The sequence below is a fragment of the Dendrobates tinctorius genome, unplaced genomic scaffold, assembly GCF_039654945.1.
Source record: "Dendrobates tinctorius isolate UK_male_01 unplaced genomic scaffold, ASM3965494v1 ptg000010l, whole genome shotgun sequence".
NCBI classification, from domain to species: domain Eukaryota; kingdom Metazoa; phylum Chordata; class Amphibia; order Anura; family Dendrobatidae; genus Dendrobates; species Dendrobates tinctorius.
The window spans coordinates 10,624,057-10,645,122 of NW_027361678.1; the positions used below are offsets into that span (position 1 = coordinate 10,624,057).

The 21,066-nt window shown below is 46.9% G+C and overlaps 1 protein-coding gene across 2 annotated transcripts in view; it reads left to right on the forward strand.

The window, feature by feature from the left end:
- BBOF1 (basal body orientation factor 1) overlaps positions 1-21,066 on the forward strand; it is a 102,203-nt gene that overhangs the window by 26,663 nt on the left and 54,474 nt on the right. Inside the window, exon 3 of one of the 2 annotated variants that reach the window (XM_073586776.1) lies at positions 1,386-1,451. The exons of the other annotated variant lie outside the window; for it this stretch is intronic. Coding sequence (XP_073442877.1) covers positions 1,386-1,451 — 66 coding nt within the window. The remainder of the gene's footprint in view (positions 1-1,385; positions 1,452-21,066) is intronic. 2 annotated transcript variants of the gene reach the window in all.

A 21,066-nucleotide genomic window follows, 5' to 3' on the forward strand; every position in this document is an offset into this window, starting at 1 on the left:
TCCTCCCGCTGTCACTGCTCTCGTCATTTATGCCCTCATCCTGCTGTCACTGCTCTCTTCATGTACTGTCACAAGAAGACAGTTGCTGCAGTGTTAAGCGCCTTAGGGAGGCAGACTTGCAGCCAATACAAGCATGACTTCAGTTCTCACCTGTAATATAACTTTTATTTCTATAACACCAACATATCTGGCAGCACTTTACAACAAGCGTATTGTACAGCCAATAAAGACATCACAGAGTAACACATAGTTCACCAGTTACAAAGGAGTGAAGGTCCTGCTGCTCGCAAGCTACAATCTGTTAGAAAAATGAGGGAAACACGGATGAGGAGAAGGTGAAGGGTAGTGCAGCACTGTGGAGAGGACAGGTAGGGTGGTAGACAGATGAGGAGGAGATGTAGGGCAGTGCAGCAATTGAGAGGACAGGTAGGGTGGTAGACAGAGATGAGGAGGAGATGTAGGGTGGGGCGGCACTCTGGAGAGAACAGGTAGGGTGGTAGATAGAGATGAGGAGGAGATGTTGGGTGGTGCAGCACTGGAGATTACAGGTAGGGAGGTAGACAGATGAGAAGGAGGTGCAGGGTGGTGTGGCACTGTAGAGAGCATTGTGGGTGAGAGTAATTTGTTTATATTGTACTCCATTGGATGGGTAACCAGTGTAATCACTGGTACAGGTTGGAGGCATCAATGTAGCATTTGGACAGGAATATGACCCTGGCTGCTACATTCAGGATGGATTGGAAAAGGAGAGATTTTAGAAAGAGGGAGACTGATTAGTAGAGAGTTGCAATGCTCCAGATGATAATTAATAAGAGCGACAGTAAGAGTCAATAGGTGAGGAAAAGTCAAATTCTAGAGATGTTTTTGAGATGCAGGTGACTGATCGGATATAGGGAGTGAAGGAGAAATCAAATATGACCTCAAGCCAGCGAGTGTGCTGCTGGGGAGTTATTTTAGAACCACACAGTGTAATCATTGTACATTTGAAATTGATATTTTTTAATGGAAGATCATCATATGTTGTATATTTTAAGAATTACTGAGTGGGCTAACATTGGAATCCTTTGCGGACCTTGCTGATGGCCTGTGTCTCGCTCTGCTTACATGTCTCAGTGCTCAGTAGTCTCCATTCTTCACTGCAAGGATGGAAGCAATGTTGAGGCTGATAAGTGCCAGATACTCCACATCCTAGCTCTGGGATTGTGTCTTGATTTCTTTTCTTTTTTTTAATATCTCCTTGTCCTTGAGTTCTAACTCATCCCACAATTTTCCTGGGTAGATTGTGAATCCTTGCTTGCAGTGTGGTAGTTGTGTAGTCTAGTGGTCCAGTGGTCAGCAGGGACCAATTATCACTGCAGTAACCATCTCCATTACTTCTTCTAAAGATTGAGAAACTGCAAAAACACCTGGTAACGCAGAAAAAGTCAGCAGAAGAGGAGCGAGCGAGGCTGGTGAGTGTCATTGGGTGGCTATTTTCCAGGCACTGTAATTACGGCAGAATGTTGTCCTTCAGCAGCATCACTCATGTAACCTGTCCCCAGTACATATGTGTTATATAGAGGCAATCATCATGAGTGTGAAGACAGATTTAATCATGTGAATGCGTCGAAGCCTTGGCATATTATGTGCAAACATTTGGTGCGTAATATTGTTTACAGTAAGCCAATGAATGATGTGTGTACAGGAAGCCGACCAACGGGGTCACCTACAGTAATCTGGCCAATGGTGTTGTGTACAAAAAGCCAAATAATGGGTTCGCCTGCAGTAATTTGACCAATGTGGTTGTGTGCAGAAAAGCCAAACAAAGGGGCATGTGCAATAATATGACCAATAGGCTCATCTACAGTAATCTGACCAATGGGCTCATCTACATTAATCTGACAAATGGGGTCGTCTACAGAAAGCCAAGCAATGGGGGTGTGTGCAGTAATCAAAACGATGGTGATGTCTACATTAATCTGGCCAATGGAGTCGTGCTGTAATCTGAGCAATGGGGCCGTGTACAGAAAGCCAAAGAATGGGGTGGGTGCAGTAATCTAACCACTTAGGGTCATCTTCAGTAATCTGATCAATGGGGTTGTGTTCAGAAAGCCAAACAATGGGGCGTGTGCAGTAGTCTGTCCAATGGAGTGTGTACAGTAGTAATTTGACCAATAGAGTGTGTGCAGTGAGGCAAGCAATGGCTTGCTTACAACCATCTGTTTTACCTGCTCAAGTTTTAATCTGCAGCTCGCTAACTAACATACAAGTTAGGCACAACTGATTACAGTTTTTGAGGTAAACCAAGATGAGTTTTATTTTCTAGACTAACATTCTAGCACATGTGTTATAGCTGAAAACATCCCATTAATAAGCATAAATCATAAAGTAAGCATCAATACATCACCAGATATTGTAGCATCACTCTGAGATCGGGGGACTTCAAAACGATCGCATCAGGAGGAACCGGGAAAACATTTGTCAGCACGTGTGCTTGACCTCAAATTAAGTCCCGATTCCTTCTAGAAAGTCCCTTGCTTATATACATTAAGTATAACTAAATGTAACTGATAACGTTAGTGCAATCGCAGTACAACCATCTAAAATATTCTGGCACGTGATCACATCATGTGATCATGCACAGTTACTTTGTTTTCAAGGATACTGAGCTCCTGACTATGAGTTATGCATACCAGTATTTTCCAGTTTATTCCACTTATGCAAGAGCAGATTTGATCTTTTATAACCTTATGCTCAAAGACTGAAAGAGGGCAAAGAACCTGATTGATTACTATTCTAGTGATCAAATACCTATCTATTCCATACTCACAGACAAACTTGTCCCATTTGTATCACACCATCTGACCAATGAGGTCATGTGCAGAAAGTCAAACAATGGGGGCGTGTTCAGTGAGACAAGCAATAGGGCTTTTACAGTAATGTAAAGACCCCGTTACACATCACGATGTCCCAGCGATCCCACCAACGATCCGACATGGATGGGATCACTGGGACATCGTTAGACAGCCCCTCCAGCGATCAGGACCAGCGAGCAAGCTGGTTTCCAATGTAAACAGCGGGTATCTAAGAGCCACGTGGCTCTTAGATACCCGCTGTTTACCCTGGAAACCAGCGTCACGCTGGTCCTGATCGCTGGAGGGGCTGTCTATGTGACATTGGAAACCAGCGTCGCTGATCGCTGGTCTCTCGCTGCCACACGCAGCGATGCACGCTGGCTAGCGGGAGACCAACGATAAAAAATCGGCCCAGGACGATCCTGCACGATCAGCAATACCCGGCGGGGTGTCCGGTCGCTGATCCATGTCACACAGCGATATCGCTGGCGAGATCGCTGTGGCGTCACAAAATCAGTGATCTCGCTGGCGATATCGCTGTGTGTGACGGGGCCTTAATAGAGCGTGTACAGTGAGACAAGGAATGGGGCGTGTACAGTAATCTGACCAATGGGGAGTGTTTAGTGAGACAAGCAATGGGGCGTGTGCATAAATCTGACCCATGGGCTTGTCTACAGTAATCTGACCAATGTGGTGTATACAGTATGACAAGCAATGTGGCGCGTACAGTATGACGAGCAATGGGAGGTGCTGTGCTTAATTATTGTGGGACTGCTGTGTCTGAGGGGTTATTGTGTTTTTTCGGACCCTGACCTAAACCATAGATCTTGTGGGTCTGCTGCATCTGTGTGTGGTGTACTGCGCTGCCCTTAGTTCTTTGTGGAGCTGCTGTGTGTGTGGTACACTGTCCTTAATTCTTGTAGGGCGCTGTGTATTTGTGGGGCTTCTGTGTGTGTGTGGTGTGTTGTCCTTGGGCTGGGTTCACATAACATTATGGCAGTCCGTTAAACGGATTGCGTTACACCGCGGCATTAACGTGATGTAACGCATCCGTTAATGCTGCCATACACTCCCATTACCGAGCGCATCGCTAACGCATGTCATAAGCGGCATGCGTTAGCAACGTGCTGTCATTCTGTGACGGACCCTCGGACGCGGTCTGCAGCGTCCGGGGATCCGTCACTGCTAGCGCAGATGGAGCATCTGCGATAGCGCAATCGCATTGTGCGATCGCGTTAGGGAGTAGCGTTAATGCAGTCTGTCAATGCTATGCGTTGAATGGACTGCATTAACACTATGTGGACCTGGCCTTAGTTCTTGTTGGGTTGTTGTGTGTATGTGTATGGTGTTCTGACCCTGTTTTTTGCTGTGTCTGTGTGGTGTACTGGCCTTAGTTTTTGTGAAGTTGTTGCATCTTTGTGGTGTGCTGTCCTTAGTTTCTCAAGCTGGGAAAGCGACTTACTTAACAGCGAAACGTGCGTTGGGGTATTCTCTCTGCCTTGTTCCAGCCTGAGTCTCCCTTCACCTTCTGGGTAAAGGCATCTCCCTACTAGTGCGCATGTACTACCAGTTCCACTTGGCTCATAGACCCTGATTATAGCTATGTGGATAAGCCTCTGTTTTATCCATTCATACCTTCTTGCATTCTCACCTGTGATGATGGAATGACATATGGCTCCTCCACAGTTGACCACTGCCTACTGCTACAGATTCTTTCTTCCCTTGGCATCAAGGACCTTGCCCTGTCCTGGATTTCCTCATACCTTTCTGACCGCACATTCAGCATTTCCCACTCCCACACTACCTTCTCATCCCGCCCCCTCTCTGTTGGAGTCCCCCAAGGCTCTGTCCTGGGGCCCCTACTTTTTTCCATCTATACTCTTGGCCTAGGACAACTCATAAAGTCCCATGGCTTCCAGTACCACCTGTATGCAGATGACACTCAGATCTACCTCTCTGGCCCAGATGTCACCTCTCTGCTGCCCAGAATCCCGGAGTCTCTATCAGCCATATCCTCCTTTTTCACCTCTCGCTTCCTAAAACTCAGCGTAGACAAAACTGAACTCATTATCTTTCCTCCATCTCACGTACCTTCCCTACCCGATCTATCTATTATGGTAAACGGCATCACGCTCTCTCCAGCACGTGAAATCCGCTGCCTCGGAGTAACTCTCGACTCTGCCCTGTCCTTCAAACCACACGTCCAATCTCTTGCCAACTCCTGTCGCCTCCAACTCAAGAATATATCCAGAATCCGTCCCTTCCTCAGTCCTCTATCTACTAAAACTCTTGTACATGCCCTCATCATCTCCCGCCTTGACTACTGCAACACTCTCCTCTGTGGCCTCCCTGCTAACTCTCTTGCACCACTCCAGTCTGTCCTCAATATTTCTGCCTGACTAATCCTCCTCTCTCTTCGCTACTCTCCTGTCTCCCCCCTCTGCAAATCCCTCCATTGGCTCCCAATTCCCCAACGAATCCAGTTCAAACTACTAACACTGACCTACAAAGCCATCCACAACCTTTCCCCTCCCTATATCTCTGAACTAATCTCCCAAATCTTCCCTCACGTAATCTTCGATCCTCCCAAGACCTCCTACTCTCCTCCACACTCATTCGTTCCTCACACAACTGCCTCTAAGATTTCTCCCAAATATCCCCTTTCCTCTGGAATGCCATGCCTCAACACGTCCGATTATCCACCACCCTCGGATCCTTCAAACGGAACCTGAAAACCCATCTTTTCAGGAAAGCTTACAGCCTGCAATGATCATTCTGCCACCTCACCACCGCCTGAGCTGCCGCCTCATCACGACCAGAGCTGCTGCACCCCCGACCTTCTGTCCCTTCCCCACTATCCCGTAGAATTCTGTTATTAATAGATGGTGATACTCCAATCGGAGATTCCAGAATCTCCTCCCACTCCTCTCGTTGCACATTAGGGATGAGCCGTTCCCACCTCGTCTTAATAGAGCTTATGGCTGATTTTGCCCCTACTGACAGCATGTATGTATACAAAGAGGATATGAGACCCTGGGGACCCTGTGAATTAAGGATTCCTATCAGAGGTAACGATGAAATAGTACGGCCCGCACCCCTACCCCTCATATGTGATTGAAGAGCCGATCTCAGCTGCAGATAACGAAAAAATTGAGATCTCGGAATATCATGTGTGACCTGTAATTGTTCAAAAGACTTTAAGATCCCTTGGTCACACAAGTCTCCCATTGAAGAGACGCCACACTGAATCCAAAAAACCGTGGATGGGTGATCCAACAACCCCGGAAAACAGTTATTATTCCACAGGGGCATTTCAGCTATAAAATCTTTAAACCCAATTACGTTCTTGATTTGTCTCCATATTAATCGTGCCAGCCGGAGTAGGGGTAGCAGGCATGGGACCTTAGTTTTCTCCAACTCAAGGAACCCTAATGGGCAAACCGCTTGTGCAGCGTGAAGCAAGTGACTTTCAGAATTGGGGAGGCTATTACCCGGCATCCATTTGCTTAAAGCTTTAGCCTGCCCAGCTAGGTAGTATAGGAAAAAATCTGGCAACGCCGCCCCACCTCCCTTCTTTGGTCTTTGTAAAGTGGACAATTTAAGTTTGGGCCTAGTTTTCCCCTATATAAAGGACGTGACCAGGGAATTGAGATTTACAAAAAAGGACCTGGGCACCGCTACTGCACTGTGCTGAAGGGAATAGCTAAATTTAGGGAGTAACATCATTTTAATCAGGTTAATGCGTCCAGCCACAGATAATGGGAGCCTACTCCAGGATGCAAATTTAACTTTAACTAGTTCCAGCAATGGGTGGACATTTAGGGTACCGTTACACTTAGCGATGCACCAGCAATCCCGGCATTGATATGGATAGCTGGTGCATCGCTAAGTGGTCGCTAGTGAGCTGCCACACAGGCAGATCTCACCAGCGACATAGCAGTGGTCGGGTGTCACTACTTACCTGTCAGACGCGGCGATCCTGACGTCCTCCCGCCCGCATCCACGCGTCGCTCGTCGGCGCCACAGGAAGCCCAGCAGGAAGCAGACGAGAAATGGTCCAGGACGTTCTCGCGCGACCAGCGATGAGCAGCGGGGAGAGCTGGTCGGAGGTAAGTATCAGACATAGCGATATCGCTAGCAATATCGCTGCTACGTCACAAAATCGGTGACGTTACAGCGATATTGCTAGCGATATCGCTATGTGTAACGGGGGCTTAAGTTGTAGATCAAGCATACTATTGTGAGATATGTGAATGCCCAAATATTTAAAACTAGATACAGTAGATAGCGAGGAGAGAGCCACCAGCTGGGGCATCGGGGCATGGGAAAGGGGTAGCAGGGCAGACTTTTCCCAATTTATATGTACAGTAAACCTGATTATTTACTGAATCTATCTATAAGGGATATCACCTGTGGCAAAGTTTCTTCCACATCATTCAAGAATATCACCATGTCATCGGCATATAGGCCTATGGTGTCCACTCGACCTGCTATATCTATACCTTGGATGTTAGGGGAGGACCTTATACGTATTGCTAGCGCTTCAATCGCAAGGGCAAAGAGGGCCGGGGAAAGAGGGCAATCCTGACGGGTTCCCCTATGTAATGAGAAAGACTCAGATATAGAGTTATTTACTATAATACGGGCCTTAGGTTTCATATATAATATTTTGATCCATGTTATAAATTTGTTGCCAAAGCCACACCTTTGCAAACATGCGGAGAGGAAAGGCCATTCAAGAGAGTCAAAAGCCTTGGCAGCATCTAACGATGCCAATGCCCATTTGTTGTCTGGCATTAGGGAGCTATATTGGACTATTGACTGGACTCTTCTGATGTTAATGGAAGTACTTTTACCAGGCATAAAGCCCATTTGATCAGGATGTATAAGATTCAATATAATTGAATTCAATCTGGTAGCTAGAATCTTGGTGAAAATTTTATAGTCCACATTTACTAGCGAATAGCGAAATGGGGCGATAGGATCCACATTCCAAAGGATCCTTCCCCTCCTTCCGAAGCACTATGATGTTAGCCTCATAAAAGGACTCAGGCATAGAATTCCCTTCCCAAATTCCCCGAAATACCTTCACCAAAAGTGGCGTCAATATGTCCTGGTACTTTCTATGTAATTCAATAGGAAACCCATCAGGTCCAGGGCCTTCCCAGAAGCCATGTCTGTCATAGCATTTTCTATCTCCTCTGCAGTGAACTCTGCGTCCATAAGGGCCCGCTGCTCAGGATCTAATGTGGGGAATGATACATCTGACATCAGTCACTTTTAGATTCATATAGTGACCTGTAGTAATCCTGAAAACAGCCAAGAATCTCCTCGGTCGAAGACACCAGTATACCATCCGCCCTACGAATCTGTAATATTGTGTTGGAGGTGTTATGTTGGCGCACCAGATAGGCCAAGAATTTGCCCGTCTGGTTCCCCAATTCAAACTAGGATTGACGGGTAAAGAATAATTTACGCTTAGATTTAGTGTCCACCACATGCTGAGTATATAACCTGGGCAGCCAACCACTCAATCCTGTTCCCACTGGTTTGGTTAGATATATATGTAGCCTCTGAATCTTTCAGTCGTTGCTCCACCTCATCATCCTTTTCCAAGGTTACCCGCTTAATATAAGAGATCGTGGAGGACAAACAGCCCCTCAGATATGCCTTAAGGGCATCCCAAAATAAATTAATATCTTGAGCTTCCGGGTGGGACGCGATGAAGCAATGCAACTGATCAATCATTCTGTCTGGAGGTCCCATCAATTTTAACCAGAAAGGATTCAACTTCCAAGCTATCCCATTGTTTACTTGCCCATATTTCGGTTTAAGGATGACTGGACTATGGTCTGAGATCCCCCTACTTCCATGTTCTATATCAGTCACCCACTTTGCTAGACCGCTAGAACCAAATATGTAGTCTATGCGTGATAGAGAGCGTTTAGTGGATGAGTGGCAAGTATATTCCCTTAATTCAGGATGACGCACCCTCCACAAATCCAACCACCCGCCACCCCCCATGAATAATTTCCTGGTGTTTATCCATGCATGGACAAAAATAGAACGACCCTCAGGGTCCCACCGAGTCTCCCTAGCTTCCCATCTAACATCTTTATGTACCAACAGTGAGACCCCTCTTAAGTAGCTGGTGTGGAATGTATGGACAGACCATTGTACCCAAGGCTTCTGTACGCACCATGCTGTATCCCTCGTCAGGTGTGTCTCCACCAAGGCCACAATGTGAGGGCGATAATGTCTGACCTGTGAGAAAACCTTGATCTTTTTTCAAGGAGTTTTTATACCCCTCCATGTCATACATATCAACTCAGACCACATGTTTTACCCTGCTGAATATAATGCATAATATTACCCGGGCAAAATTTAGAGACATCACCTAGAGACTGAAATTGTTGTCGACTGCGATTACTACCTAAAACATACAAAAAACCACTACGGAAAAAAAACAAAGTGAATAAACAACAAACAACGCGGGAGCAGAGTCCTGTACTCCCATCACGAAGCAAACAAGGGGATACCATCACTGAGCCCAGTGTCCGGTATTGTTGGTAACTTGGACGCTTTCGAGTAGAGCTCCAATCAGCTGTTTAATAGAAAAATACCAACTAGCCATAGATACGTTGTTAGTTTGGCTTCCATGGGTGTGATGGTGTCTTCTACCTGGGATACCCGCGTTTCCACCTCCGTAATGCGGCCCTTCATGGCTTGCATGTCGTCGGAGGCGTCCCACCTCGGTGTGCACGTCCTCTATCTTCCCAGACAGACACGTCCTGGTTAAGGCGATAGCCTGCATAAGTTTTTCAGACGCCTGCTTAAGGGTTATTTCCTCTTGCTCACTATCCTCCCCACCCTCAGAGGGGCGGTTCTTATGCTGAGCCTGCGAGGGATTATTTTTAAGAGATCTTGAGCCTTCAGCCTGGTCTACTCTGGCATATTCCTTCAGCTTTTCAGCTGCCCCAGACCCCTTGGAACGACTCATTTTAATAGCAATAGGGCACAGCCGGATATCAGAGACAGTGCACTCCGGAGTCCCCTGAATCGAGGTTATAGATGGAATAAAATTATCAGATGGTGGCTGCAGGGTCCCAGGAGCAGCACAGACCCACAGTGTCACACAGGGAGGCAATGTCCAGCTCCAGGCGGCAGACAAGGGCCCTTATAGCCCAGGGAGAGACCCCCAGCACCCCACAGGGACAGCAGTCAGAGAGGGATCCAAGTCCCTATAGTATTGGCGCTGGCAGGCCAGGTGATGTAGCAAAGATGGGGACGCGGGGCCCAATCTTTCAGGGCACACACCGCTTGTCCCTCACAAGAATTCAGAGTGGCTGCTCACCGTCTGTCAGCGCTGCAGTGGTGGAATCCGGCGCCGCGTCTCTCACAGGCAGAGCGCGCGCCTCCAAGATGGCCGCTGCCCCGTGCAGGCCCCACCGGCCACCCCGGTCTTTAAAGCTGCAGCCACCGACGAATCCAACCCCGATCTCCCATGGGGGTCCTGGAGCGCCACAGAATCCAGAGGGGTCCCAGGACTAGCGAATGTGCCGCAGAGATAAGGATCTGCTGGCTAAATGTCATCAGGATGGCAGGAGCTCTTGCCAGGCGCGTCCTCACTCCGTCGCTACATAGCCACGCCCCACTATCCCGTAGAATTTAAGTCCGCAAGGACAGGGTCCCCTCCCCTCTGTACCAGTCTGTCATTGTAAATTTGTTTACTGTTAACGATATCTATAACTTTGTATGTAACCCCCCTTCTCGTGTACAGCACCATGGAATTAATGGCGCTATATAAATAAATAATAATAATATGGCTAGTACTTTGTTTGTATATCCTTGTCTTGCCTCGCATCCTTTTTTTGCACCATAAGTTGTTCTTAATGTGGATTACTTATTAAACTTTTTTCATGTTTACTCAATACTCCTTTTCCTCCAGTTTTTTGTATTTATGTGTTGCTGCATCTGTGTGGTGTGATGTCCTTTGTTCTTGTGGGTCTGCTGTGCCTGTATGTAGCTGCACTATCCTTAGTTCTTGTTGGGCGTCTGTGTGGTGTGCTGTCCTTAGTTCTTGTGGGGCTGCTGTGTCCGTGTGTTGCTGCATCTGTGTGGTGTGCTGTCCTTAGTTTTTGCGGGGCTCCTTTGTCTGTGTGTTGCTATGTCTCTGTGGTGTGCTGTCCTTAGTTCTAGTGAGGCTGCTGTGTCTGTGTGTTGCTGCATCTGTGTGGTGTGCTGTCCATAATGCTTGTGGGGTTGCTGTATCCGTGTATTGCTGCATCTGTGTGTGTGCTGTTCTTATTTCTTGTGGCTCTGCTGTGTCTTTGTGATGCTGCGTGTGTGTGGTATACTATCCTTAGTTCTTGTGGGGCTGCTGTGTCCGTGTGTTGCTGCATCTGTGTGGTGTGCTGTCCATAGTTCTTGTGGGGATGCTGTGTCCGTGTGTTGCTGCATCTGTGTGGTGTGCTGTCCTTAGTTCTTGAGGGGATGCTGTGTCTGTGTGATGTGCTGTTCTTAGTTCTTTTGGGGCTGCTGTATCCGTGTGTTGCTGCGTCTGTGAGGTGTGCTGTCCTTAGTTCTTGAGGGGCTGCTATGTCTGTGTGGTGTGCTGTCCTTAGTTCTTGTGGAGCTGTTGCATCTGTTTGGTGCACTGTCCTTAGGTCTTGTAGGGCTGCTGTGTATTTGTGGGGCTTCTGTGTGTGTGGTTTGCTGTCTTTAGTTCTTGTTGGGTTGCTGTATGTGTGTGTGGTGTGCTGACCCTGTGTTTTGCTGTGTCTGTGTGGTGTGCTACCCTTAGTCCTTTTGGAGTTGTTGCATCTGTGTGGTGTGCTGTCCTTAATTTCTCAAGCTGGGAAAGCGACTTACTTAACAGCGAAACGTGCGTTGGGGTATTCTCTCTGCCTTGTTCCAGTCTGAGTCTCCCTTCACCTTCTGGGTAAGAGGCATCCCCCTACTAGTGTGCATATACTAGCAGTCCCACTTGGCTCATAGACCCTGTCCCTTCTTGGATGTGGCTCTGTTTTACGCATTCATACCTTCTTGCATTCTCACCTGTGATGATAGAATGACATATGGCTAGTACTTTGTATATCCTTGTCTTGCCTCACATACTTTTTTGCACCATAAACTGTTTTTAATGTGGATTACTTATTAAACTTTTTTCATGTTTACTGGTTACTCCTTTTCCTCCAGTTTTCTATGTCTGTGTGTTGCTGCGTCTGTGTGGTGTGTTGTTCTTATTTATTGTGGGGCTGTTGTGTCTATGTGTTGCTGCGTCTGTGTGGTGTACTGTCCTTAGTTCTTGTGGAGCTGCTGTGTCTGTGTATTGCTGCACTGTCCTTAGTTCTTGTTGGGCATCTGTCTGTCTTTGGTTTGCTGCATCTGTGATGTGCTTTCCTTAGTTCTTGTGGTGCTCTGTCTGTGTTTCTGAGTCTGTGTGGTGTGCTGTCCTTAGTTATTGTGAGGCTGCTGTGTCTGTGTGTTGCTGCGTCTGTGTGGTGTGCTGTCCTTAGTTCTTGTGAGGCTGCTGTGTCTGTGTGTTGCTGCTTCTGTGTGGTGTGCTGTCCTTAGTTCTTTTGGGGCTGCTGTATCCGTGTGTTGCTTCTGTGTGGTGTGCTGTCCTTAGTTCTTGTGGGGCTGACATGTCTATGTTGCTGCATCTGTGTGGTGTGCTGTCCTTAGTTCTTGTGGGGCTGCTATGTCTGTGTGTTGTTGCTTCTGTGTGGTGTGCTGTCCTTAGTTCTTGTGGGGCTGATGTGTCCGTGTGTTGCGTCTGTATGGAGTGCTATCCTTAGTTCTTGTGGTGCTCTGTCTGTTTGTTCCTGAGTCTGTGTGGTGTGCTGTCCTTAAGTTCTTGTGGGACTGCTGTGTCTGTGTGTTGCTGCGCTGTCCTTAATTCTTGTGGAGCTGCTGTGCCCGTGTGTTGCTGTGTCAGTGTGTGCTGTCCTTAGTTCTTGTGGGGCTGCTGTGCCCGTGTGTTGCTGCGTCTGTGTGGTGTGCTGTTCTTAGTTCTTGTGGGGCTGCTATGTCTGTGTTGCTGCGTCTGTGTGGTGTGCTGTCCTTAGTTCTTGTGGGGCTTCTATGTCTGTGTTGCTGCGTCTGTGTGGTGTGTTGTCATTAGTTCTTGTGGGGCTGCTGTGTCTATGTTGCTGCGTCTGTGTGGTGTGTTGTCATTAGTTCTTGTGGGGCTGCTGTGTCTATGTTGCTGCATCTGTGTGGTGTGCTGTCCTTAGTTTTTGTGGGGCTGCTGTGTCTGTGTGTTGCTTCTGTGTGGTGTGCTGTCCTTAGTTCTTGTGGGGCTGACATGTCTAAGTTGCTGCATCTGTGTGGTGTGCTGTCCTTAGTTCTTGTGGGGCTGCTATGTCTGTGTGTTGCTGCTTCTGTGTGGTGTGCTGTCCTTAGTAATTGTGGGGCTGATGTGTCCGTGTGTTGCGTCTGTATGGAGTGCTATCCTTAGTTCTTGTGGTGCTCTGTCTGTTTGTTGCTGAGTCTGTGTGGTGTGCTGTCCTTAAGTTCTTGTGGGACTGCTGTGTCTGTGTGTTGCTGCGCTGTCCTTAATTCTTGTGGAGCTGCTGTGCCCGTGTGTTGCTGTGCCTGTGTGTGCTGTCCTTAGTTCTTGTGGGGCTGCTGTGCCCGTGTGTTGCTGCGTCTGTGTGGTGTGCTGTTCTTAGTTCTTGTGGGGCTGCTATGTCTGTGTTGCTGCGTCTGTGTGGTGTGCTGTCCTTAGTTCTTGTGGGGCTTCTATGTCTGTGTTGCTGCGTCTGTGTGGTGTGTTGTCATTAGTTCTTGTGGGGCTGCTGTGTCTATGTTGCTGCGTCTGTGTGGTGTGTTGTCATTAGTTCTTGTGGGGCTGCTGTGTCTATGTTGCTGCATCTCTGTGGTGTGCTGACCTTAGTTCTTGTGGGGCTGCTGTATCCGTGTGTTGCTGCATCAGTGTGGTGTGCTGACCTTAGTTCTTGTGAGGCTGCTGTATCCGTGTGTTGCTGCGTCTGTGTGGTGTGCTGTTCTTAGTTCTTGTGGGGCTGCTATGTCTATGTTGCTGCATCTGTGTTGTTTCCTGCTTTAGTTCTTGTGGGGCTGCTCTGTCCGTGTGTTGCTGCATCTGTGTGGTGTGCTGTCCTTAGTTCTTGTGGGCCTGCTCTGCCTGTGGGGCTATTCGGACTGCTGTCTGCTGGATCTGCAGGCAGCTGCCTTTAGTTTGTGTGGGGTGATTTACTAAATTTTACATACTTTGCTTTCTCCTGTGGGTCCTGTTCTCAATGTGTGCTTTTCACCACGGGTCTTACACCATCAGTGTCCTCTTTCTATACTCTTTCTTCCATACACAGCTAACTCTGATTGAAGTGGAAGGATCAGGGGCCATTTAGTTGGAAGCCCGGAGTCGGCGCAGGTCACAGTAGCTGCCCTGTGCTTATCCTTTTTTTTAATCAGATAGATTTTTATTAACAAAATTCAAACAAAGAAACAGGTTCCAGGCATTACAATGTTCAACAAGGTCACATATTTTCAATTACAACGTATCCCCTCCCTCCCCCTCTTATAGTAACATCAACAACAAATACTCAGAAGTACATCCTCCTTTCAGGATCATCGTCTCTCCACCCACGGTGTCCACATTGCATTGAACGTTTTTTCCCTTTTTCTTTTTTGATTGTCTAAAAAAAATCCTGTATCGTTGGCGGTTCTTCATTTATCCAATGCCTAGCTATTAATTTGCAAGCAATCTATAGCAACCTAGGTATCGCCAATTTGAACTGATTTTGAATCTGAATCTCCTCCACATAACCTAAAATACAGGCACAGGATCCCTCTCAATTCTACAGTCATACACTCCCTCTGTAGTGTTAATCACCGCTGTCCAGTATGAGTCCAGTCTGGAGCCTCGCCACAACATATGTAAGATCCAGGCCCCATCAGCCTGACAACAAGGGCATCAAGAAGTCTGTCTCAGTCCTGCCCTATATAGTCTTTCAGTGGTCCTGTACACTCTATGGAGCACATATATTTGTGAGAGTCTACCTGGCTCACTCAGTTACAATTGGGGTATGTATTCCATAATCCTCTCCCACTTATCCTCTTCTATCGGTCCCAATTCTTCTTCCCACTTCTCTTTAGCCTTAATCGGGTAATTGACTAAAATGGTGTGCATTAAGTTCTTCTAAATACCTGACATAAATTCCTTTTGTTCCCCCATCACTACATAGATAATCCACCAATATGTCTTTTTGGACCCTCATACAAATTGTCTTACTCTGCGCTATGTAAGCTTGACAGAGCTGTCAATACTGGAATTCACAGATCTCAGATAACTCATATTCCTCCTGTAGTTTCTCAAAAGTCACTAGTCCCAGTTAGTCCTGTAATTGGGCCATGTATTGAATTCCTACCCTCGTCCAGTTTTTAAATTTCCCCATTTTGTCAAATTCCGTCAGTTTTTCATTTTGCCATATAGGGGAGTAATTAGTCAGGGCCTCCACTCCCCTAATCCTTTTGATCTCCTCCCACACCTTGTGTACCAGGGCCAGAGTGGGGCATGACAGTCCCAGTTTTCCAAAACTACCTGCCTCAAGTTCTTGAACCAATGAATCTCTTCCCAGTACCCGAGTCAATATCCGCCACACCAAACCCGTGCCTTCTGTCTCTCTCCATCGCCTCAGCTGTTGGCCCTGAGCTGCTAGAAAATAAATCCACTGACTTGGGAGTGCCAGCCCCCCTCATCTTTGCTCCACTGTAATATCTCCAGTCTAATCCTTGGTTGTTTTTTCCACCACACAAGATCTCTAAATATAGAATTGATTGTACGGAACCACCGTTTAGGTAACCATATGGGGGCATTGTGCAGCACGTACAACATCTGGGACATCAGCACCATATTAATCAGATTTGTCCTTCCTACTATTGATAGATGTAATCTACACCACGCCCCCACTTTGCCTCTTAACTTACCCAGTAGCGGGATCAGATTCAGGTCTATAGAGCTTGAGAGCGGGAGCGATACCTGAATGTCCAGGTACTTGAACTGCCGCACAACCGCCAACCTACTACCATCCCCCTCTATCCTAAGGTCTACACCACTACCATCCACAGCTAGAATGTTGAATTTCTCACAATTAATTTCCAGACCCGACATAGCCCCAAGGATGCTCATCACACCCCTCAAGGACTCATCAGGGTCTTCCAGGAAAAGCAGCACATCATCTGCATATAAAGCTATTTTTTCCTCTATAGGTCCATATTTAAACCCCCTGACCGAGGCTGCCTTTCTAACTGCTCTAAGGGCTCCACTGCCAACGCAAAAAGCAGTGGAGACAGCGGACACCCTTGTCTGGTCCCCCTATGAAGAGCGAATTGTCTGGATGTCTGCCGGTTAACCCTGACCCTAGCAGTTGGGGATGTGTACAACAGCCGTATCTATGATGTTGTCGGGGTCGTAAACGACAATAAATCCTCATTCACCAGTCATTCCAAATCATTGTGCGAGCGCAAAACATCTGGTACCAATTAAGAATGACTCAGACACGCAGCTGATTCAGTCTTAGCTAATGTCCCGCATCCACACCTGTCAGGAGCAGTACAACAACTGGCTTTATTTACAAATACACAATACTATATTGAGTGTTAGGGGAAGGCGTGCATTAGGCGGGGTTTATGCAGTATACATCTAGTGTCCAGTCTCTCTCTGATTCGTCAAAACGTCTCCCGATGGTTACTTCTTCTTCACATTCCTGAGTTATCTTTTTTTAGGAGAAATGAAACTTAACTTAACTCTTTAGACACTGAATTTAAGTGAAAGTGAACACTGGCAGCCATCTTTAATACAGTTACATTTGCATTAGCAAGCAATTAGGAAAAACTTATTGTTTCACAGTATAAAAGTATAAAAGTTATATAAGAAAATATATTTTCACCTTGACAATCCCCCCTAAACACTAAGTTTTTCCCTTAATGAAAGATCCTTCGAGACTGTCCATGCGATGGGAAAAGGGGAGGTGGATTTCTTCATCCAGACACCTCAGAAGCTCTCCCCTAGCGAGAGGCCTCCAGGCAGCTGAACCCTTCACTAACCTCACATGGAGTTCTCCCGCTGTCCCTAAACTAAGTCTCTTAACATCATCTGAGAATGGGGGGTTTTGTCTACTCTCTTGAGGGGAATATACTTAGGGATCTCCCCTAGATCAGTACCATCGTACTCTGGTGGGTCTACTTCTTGATTGAGGAAGGTGCCAGTCGGAGTTGCTTTGGCAATAACCTTTTTATACAAGGGAATAACACAACAAAGAGTTATCGATCCAATTACAAGGAGGGCAATCAGTACTATACAAGCTTGTTGAAGGAATCCCTTGAGTCCACCCAACCAGCCGGAAAAGAAAGATGTGTCTACTCCAGCATTAGTTTTCAATTCTGCTGCTAACCCAGTTATCTTTTTAAGGGCTATCATGGTTTTTCCATTCACTCCAGAGTTCTGAGGGATATAGGTACAACACTCCTCTCCCACCATCCCACAAACTCCTCCTTTCTCAGCTAATATCATATCAAGGGCTAGTCGATTTTGGAGTGTCATTCTAGTGTTAGGGCCCAATTCTTCAACTATACCTTGGAAGGCATCTTGGCTGAAATTGACAAACCTTTGTTCACTGTAATATATGTAATTGATCCATTCAACATTTTTATTAATCTGCACCTGTGGGATTATAGAAGCAAAGCCAGCATACATCTGGTTCTGGGCTTTAAATTGGTCAGGCACCCCCCTTGGCACTCCAATAGCATCAATATATACTAGTGGATCTTCTTCATAACTCATATGGAGCTGATCGAGGCTTCTCCTTTTCCTGGTAGGTTCATCAGGTATCTTTGGATCCCAGGGTAGAATCTTGAACTGCATAGCTAGTTTAACAAGGGTGCATTGGCCTGTCCAGGCATTTGGCAACCTAGGACGGAGCTTACCATCTCCACATAACCAATAAATGTCATACATATATTGTGTATGTTTGATTAACAAGTCAGTATCTAGAGAACTATTCTCTTTGCAGAAACCTGTCTCGAAGATCCCTACTGGTGTACCTGTGGTGTCGTGGGAATTATAGCAGGTGTAATTGTCAGCTAATACAGTTACTTCTCCTGGGACCTTTAGTTTGGGTTCCTTATGAATTAGTGGGACGTAATCTGGGCAATCAGTGGGCTTCAAACCTTTCAACAAATTCATGACACAGGCAGTGGTGTTGTCATCAGGGAAAAGCAATGCATGTGTGTATAGGTGTGTATTCGCAGCAGCACAAGCAATACATCCTACAGAGATATTCTGGACTTTTACATTGTACCTCACCCATTCTAACCACAAATTTTTCCTTGGGGCTGTTTGTGTTTCTATGGAGAAAACCTCTTGCCAACTGAGACCTGGAATGGGGCTATTTTAGGTGTACTGGTAACGGGGGCCTTGGTTGGTCTGAAGCTAATATCCTGAAGCCGTATATGGCCTAAATACGCATAAGGTCCAGCACTAAATACATAATTATAATGCCTTCCTAGTACGAACGTCTGCAGATCAGCAGATTGAGGGCTTTCAAGATTTAGGAGAAGGGGGTGACAGCTTCTACCCCATTTACAGCCCCTAAATGGTTGCAGAAGGGCTGTTAGATGCATTCTCTCACGAAGACTCCTACCCGTCCCATCCTTGGGGAACATGGCTTCGCTAGGTTTATATCCCCAATCATTCCCCGTACTCCAGGCAGCATCTGTCCAATAATGACAATTATTGTTGTCTTGTCTGGTAACACACATATAGAACTGGATGATCCCCTCTACCACCCGTTCAGTCTCAAGGCACTTGACTACATCACAGAAATCAAATCGCCAGATATTCACCGGGGCTGTCAGGTTTACCCAGAGAATAAAGGGACCAGAATTCTTATTTACAATAGGGGCCGAAGAGGTAGGGGCGAGGATGGCCCCCAGTCCCAAGGTCAAAAACAACAGCAACATTTCCCTTCAGTCACTACTGTGACTAAACACTGGTTCGGTCTCTTTTACAGTGTGAAGCATGAATCCAGGTGCTCTTTCCTTCAAGTTTTACTGCAGTGGGGGTGACCAGGATCACCGTGTGGGGTCCTTCAAATCTCGGCTGGAGACAATCTCTGCGCACAAACTTTTTCACATACACCAGGTCTCCTGGCACAAAGTCATGGACCACGTCACCTGTGGATTCTGGAAGAGAAGCAGAAACTGTAGAGTGGGTGTTAGACAGTTCCTTAGACAATGCAATCACAAATTGTACAACTTTATCATTTGTCTCAGACAACTCTTGTGGCCTAATGTCTCCTATTTTAGGTGGAGCACCAAAAAGAATCTCAAAGGGAGTCAGGCCGTGTTTTCCCTGTGGGGTGTGTCTGATATGGTATAGGACCACGGGGAGCAAATCTGGCCATGGGAGTGGGTGGTCCTGGCTCATTTTAAGCAACTGGGTCTTAATTGTGGAGTTCATTCTCTCAACTTTGGCTGAACTGGAGGGGTGATAGGGGGTGTGCAGACCCAAATCTGTCCCTAACATGTGCCACAATTCCTCGTAGACATTGGCAGTGAAGGCTGGGCCTTGATCTGATTCAACGACTTCGGGAATTCCAAATCTGCACGAAATTTCAGTGATGAGCTTCTTAGCTGTAGTTTTGGCAGTCATGTTGGTCACTGAGTAGGCTTCGGGCCATCCTGAGAACATATCCACAGCCACTAGGACGTACTCATACTTTCCTGACTTGGGCATCTGAATATGATCAACCTGGATTCTCTGCCAAGGGTAGTCTGGTTTGGCAAGATGCTGAAGTGGAACCTTGGCGGTGGCTGTTGGGTTACAGATGGCACAGACTGGGCAGGCTCTTGAGTAGGCTGTGACAGTGGTAGAGATTCCTGGGGCCCAGTAGAGCTTCTTGATACAGGCCAGAGCTTGGTTCTTTCCTCGATGAGTTGATCCATGAGCCCATGCTGCAACGGCTGGATACATTCTTTTGGGTAGACAGGGTTTCCCATCCACCTTATAGAGTCTAGGAAATTGGTATTGTCCGGCAGAACTACGATTCCCATGAATGGCTCCTGCAGCTTCCCACTGCTTCTTTTCTTCTTTAGAGGTCAACTTTTGTTCTTCCCACAATCTCTCTTCAGGTGGTCGGGCTGGCTTCCAGACAGATCCGGTGGCAGGGTATTCCATTTCCATGTCTTCTATCAACTCCCTCTTCTTTCTTCGGGCTTCGGACTTCTCAAAGTCTCGTTCTTCTTCGGCTTGGGTAGCTTCTTTGGTTGCCTGTTCTCTTGTTTGTGCTCTGGTAAGCACAGGCATCACAGGTGTATCAGTGCCTTCCCAACAGGGTTTTTCTGGTGCTGTTTCTTCTTCTTCCCACTTTGCTGAGACATTCTTTATGGCAGCAGCTTTGGCAGCTTGATCTGCTAAATGGTTTCCTCTAGTCTCCTTCGAATTGACTTTCCCGTGAGCTTTGACCTTGATCACCGCAATTTGTACAGGTAGCTCCAATGCCTTCATCAGGGCTTTAATCCTTAGTGCATGTTTAACAGGGGTTCCTGTAGCCGTAATGAACCCTCGGGACTTCCACAGGAATCCAAAATCGTGACAGATTCCATAGCCGTATCTTGAGTCAGTGTAGACATTGGCCGTCTTCCCTTCTGCTAGATAACATGCTTGTTGTAGGGCCACAAGTTCGGCTTCTTGAGCCGAAAGGTGAGGTGGCAAGGCTTCAGCCAGAAGGACTTCTGTTTCAGTGGTGACCGCATATCCAGTGTGGAACTTGCCATAAGAGTCTGCAAATCGAGATCCATCAGTCCATAGTTGCAAATCAGGGTTGAGAAGTTCTTGAGTTACCACATTTTGTGGTGCAGAGGCTTCTTGTTCCAGTGCTTTTACACAGTCATGCGGGTCATCAGGTGACCTCCCGTCTGGTAAGTCCTTATACCCGTCAGGGAACTCCCCCCTAGAATGTGGAAGCAAAGTGGCTGGGTTGATGGTAGTACATTTCTGGAAGGTGATGTTGGAGGGCAGAAGTAGAGAGCACTGAAGTCTGAGATGTCTTTGGCTCGTTAGATGCTTAGGAGATGTTTGTTGGAGGACAGCAGAGAGATCATGTCCAGCTTGAATGACCAAGTCATGACCAAGTGCTATGTCAGCAGACTTATCCAGAAGAACATGGGCTGCATGCACAGCCTTGAGGCAGGAAGGAGCAGTTCTGGC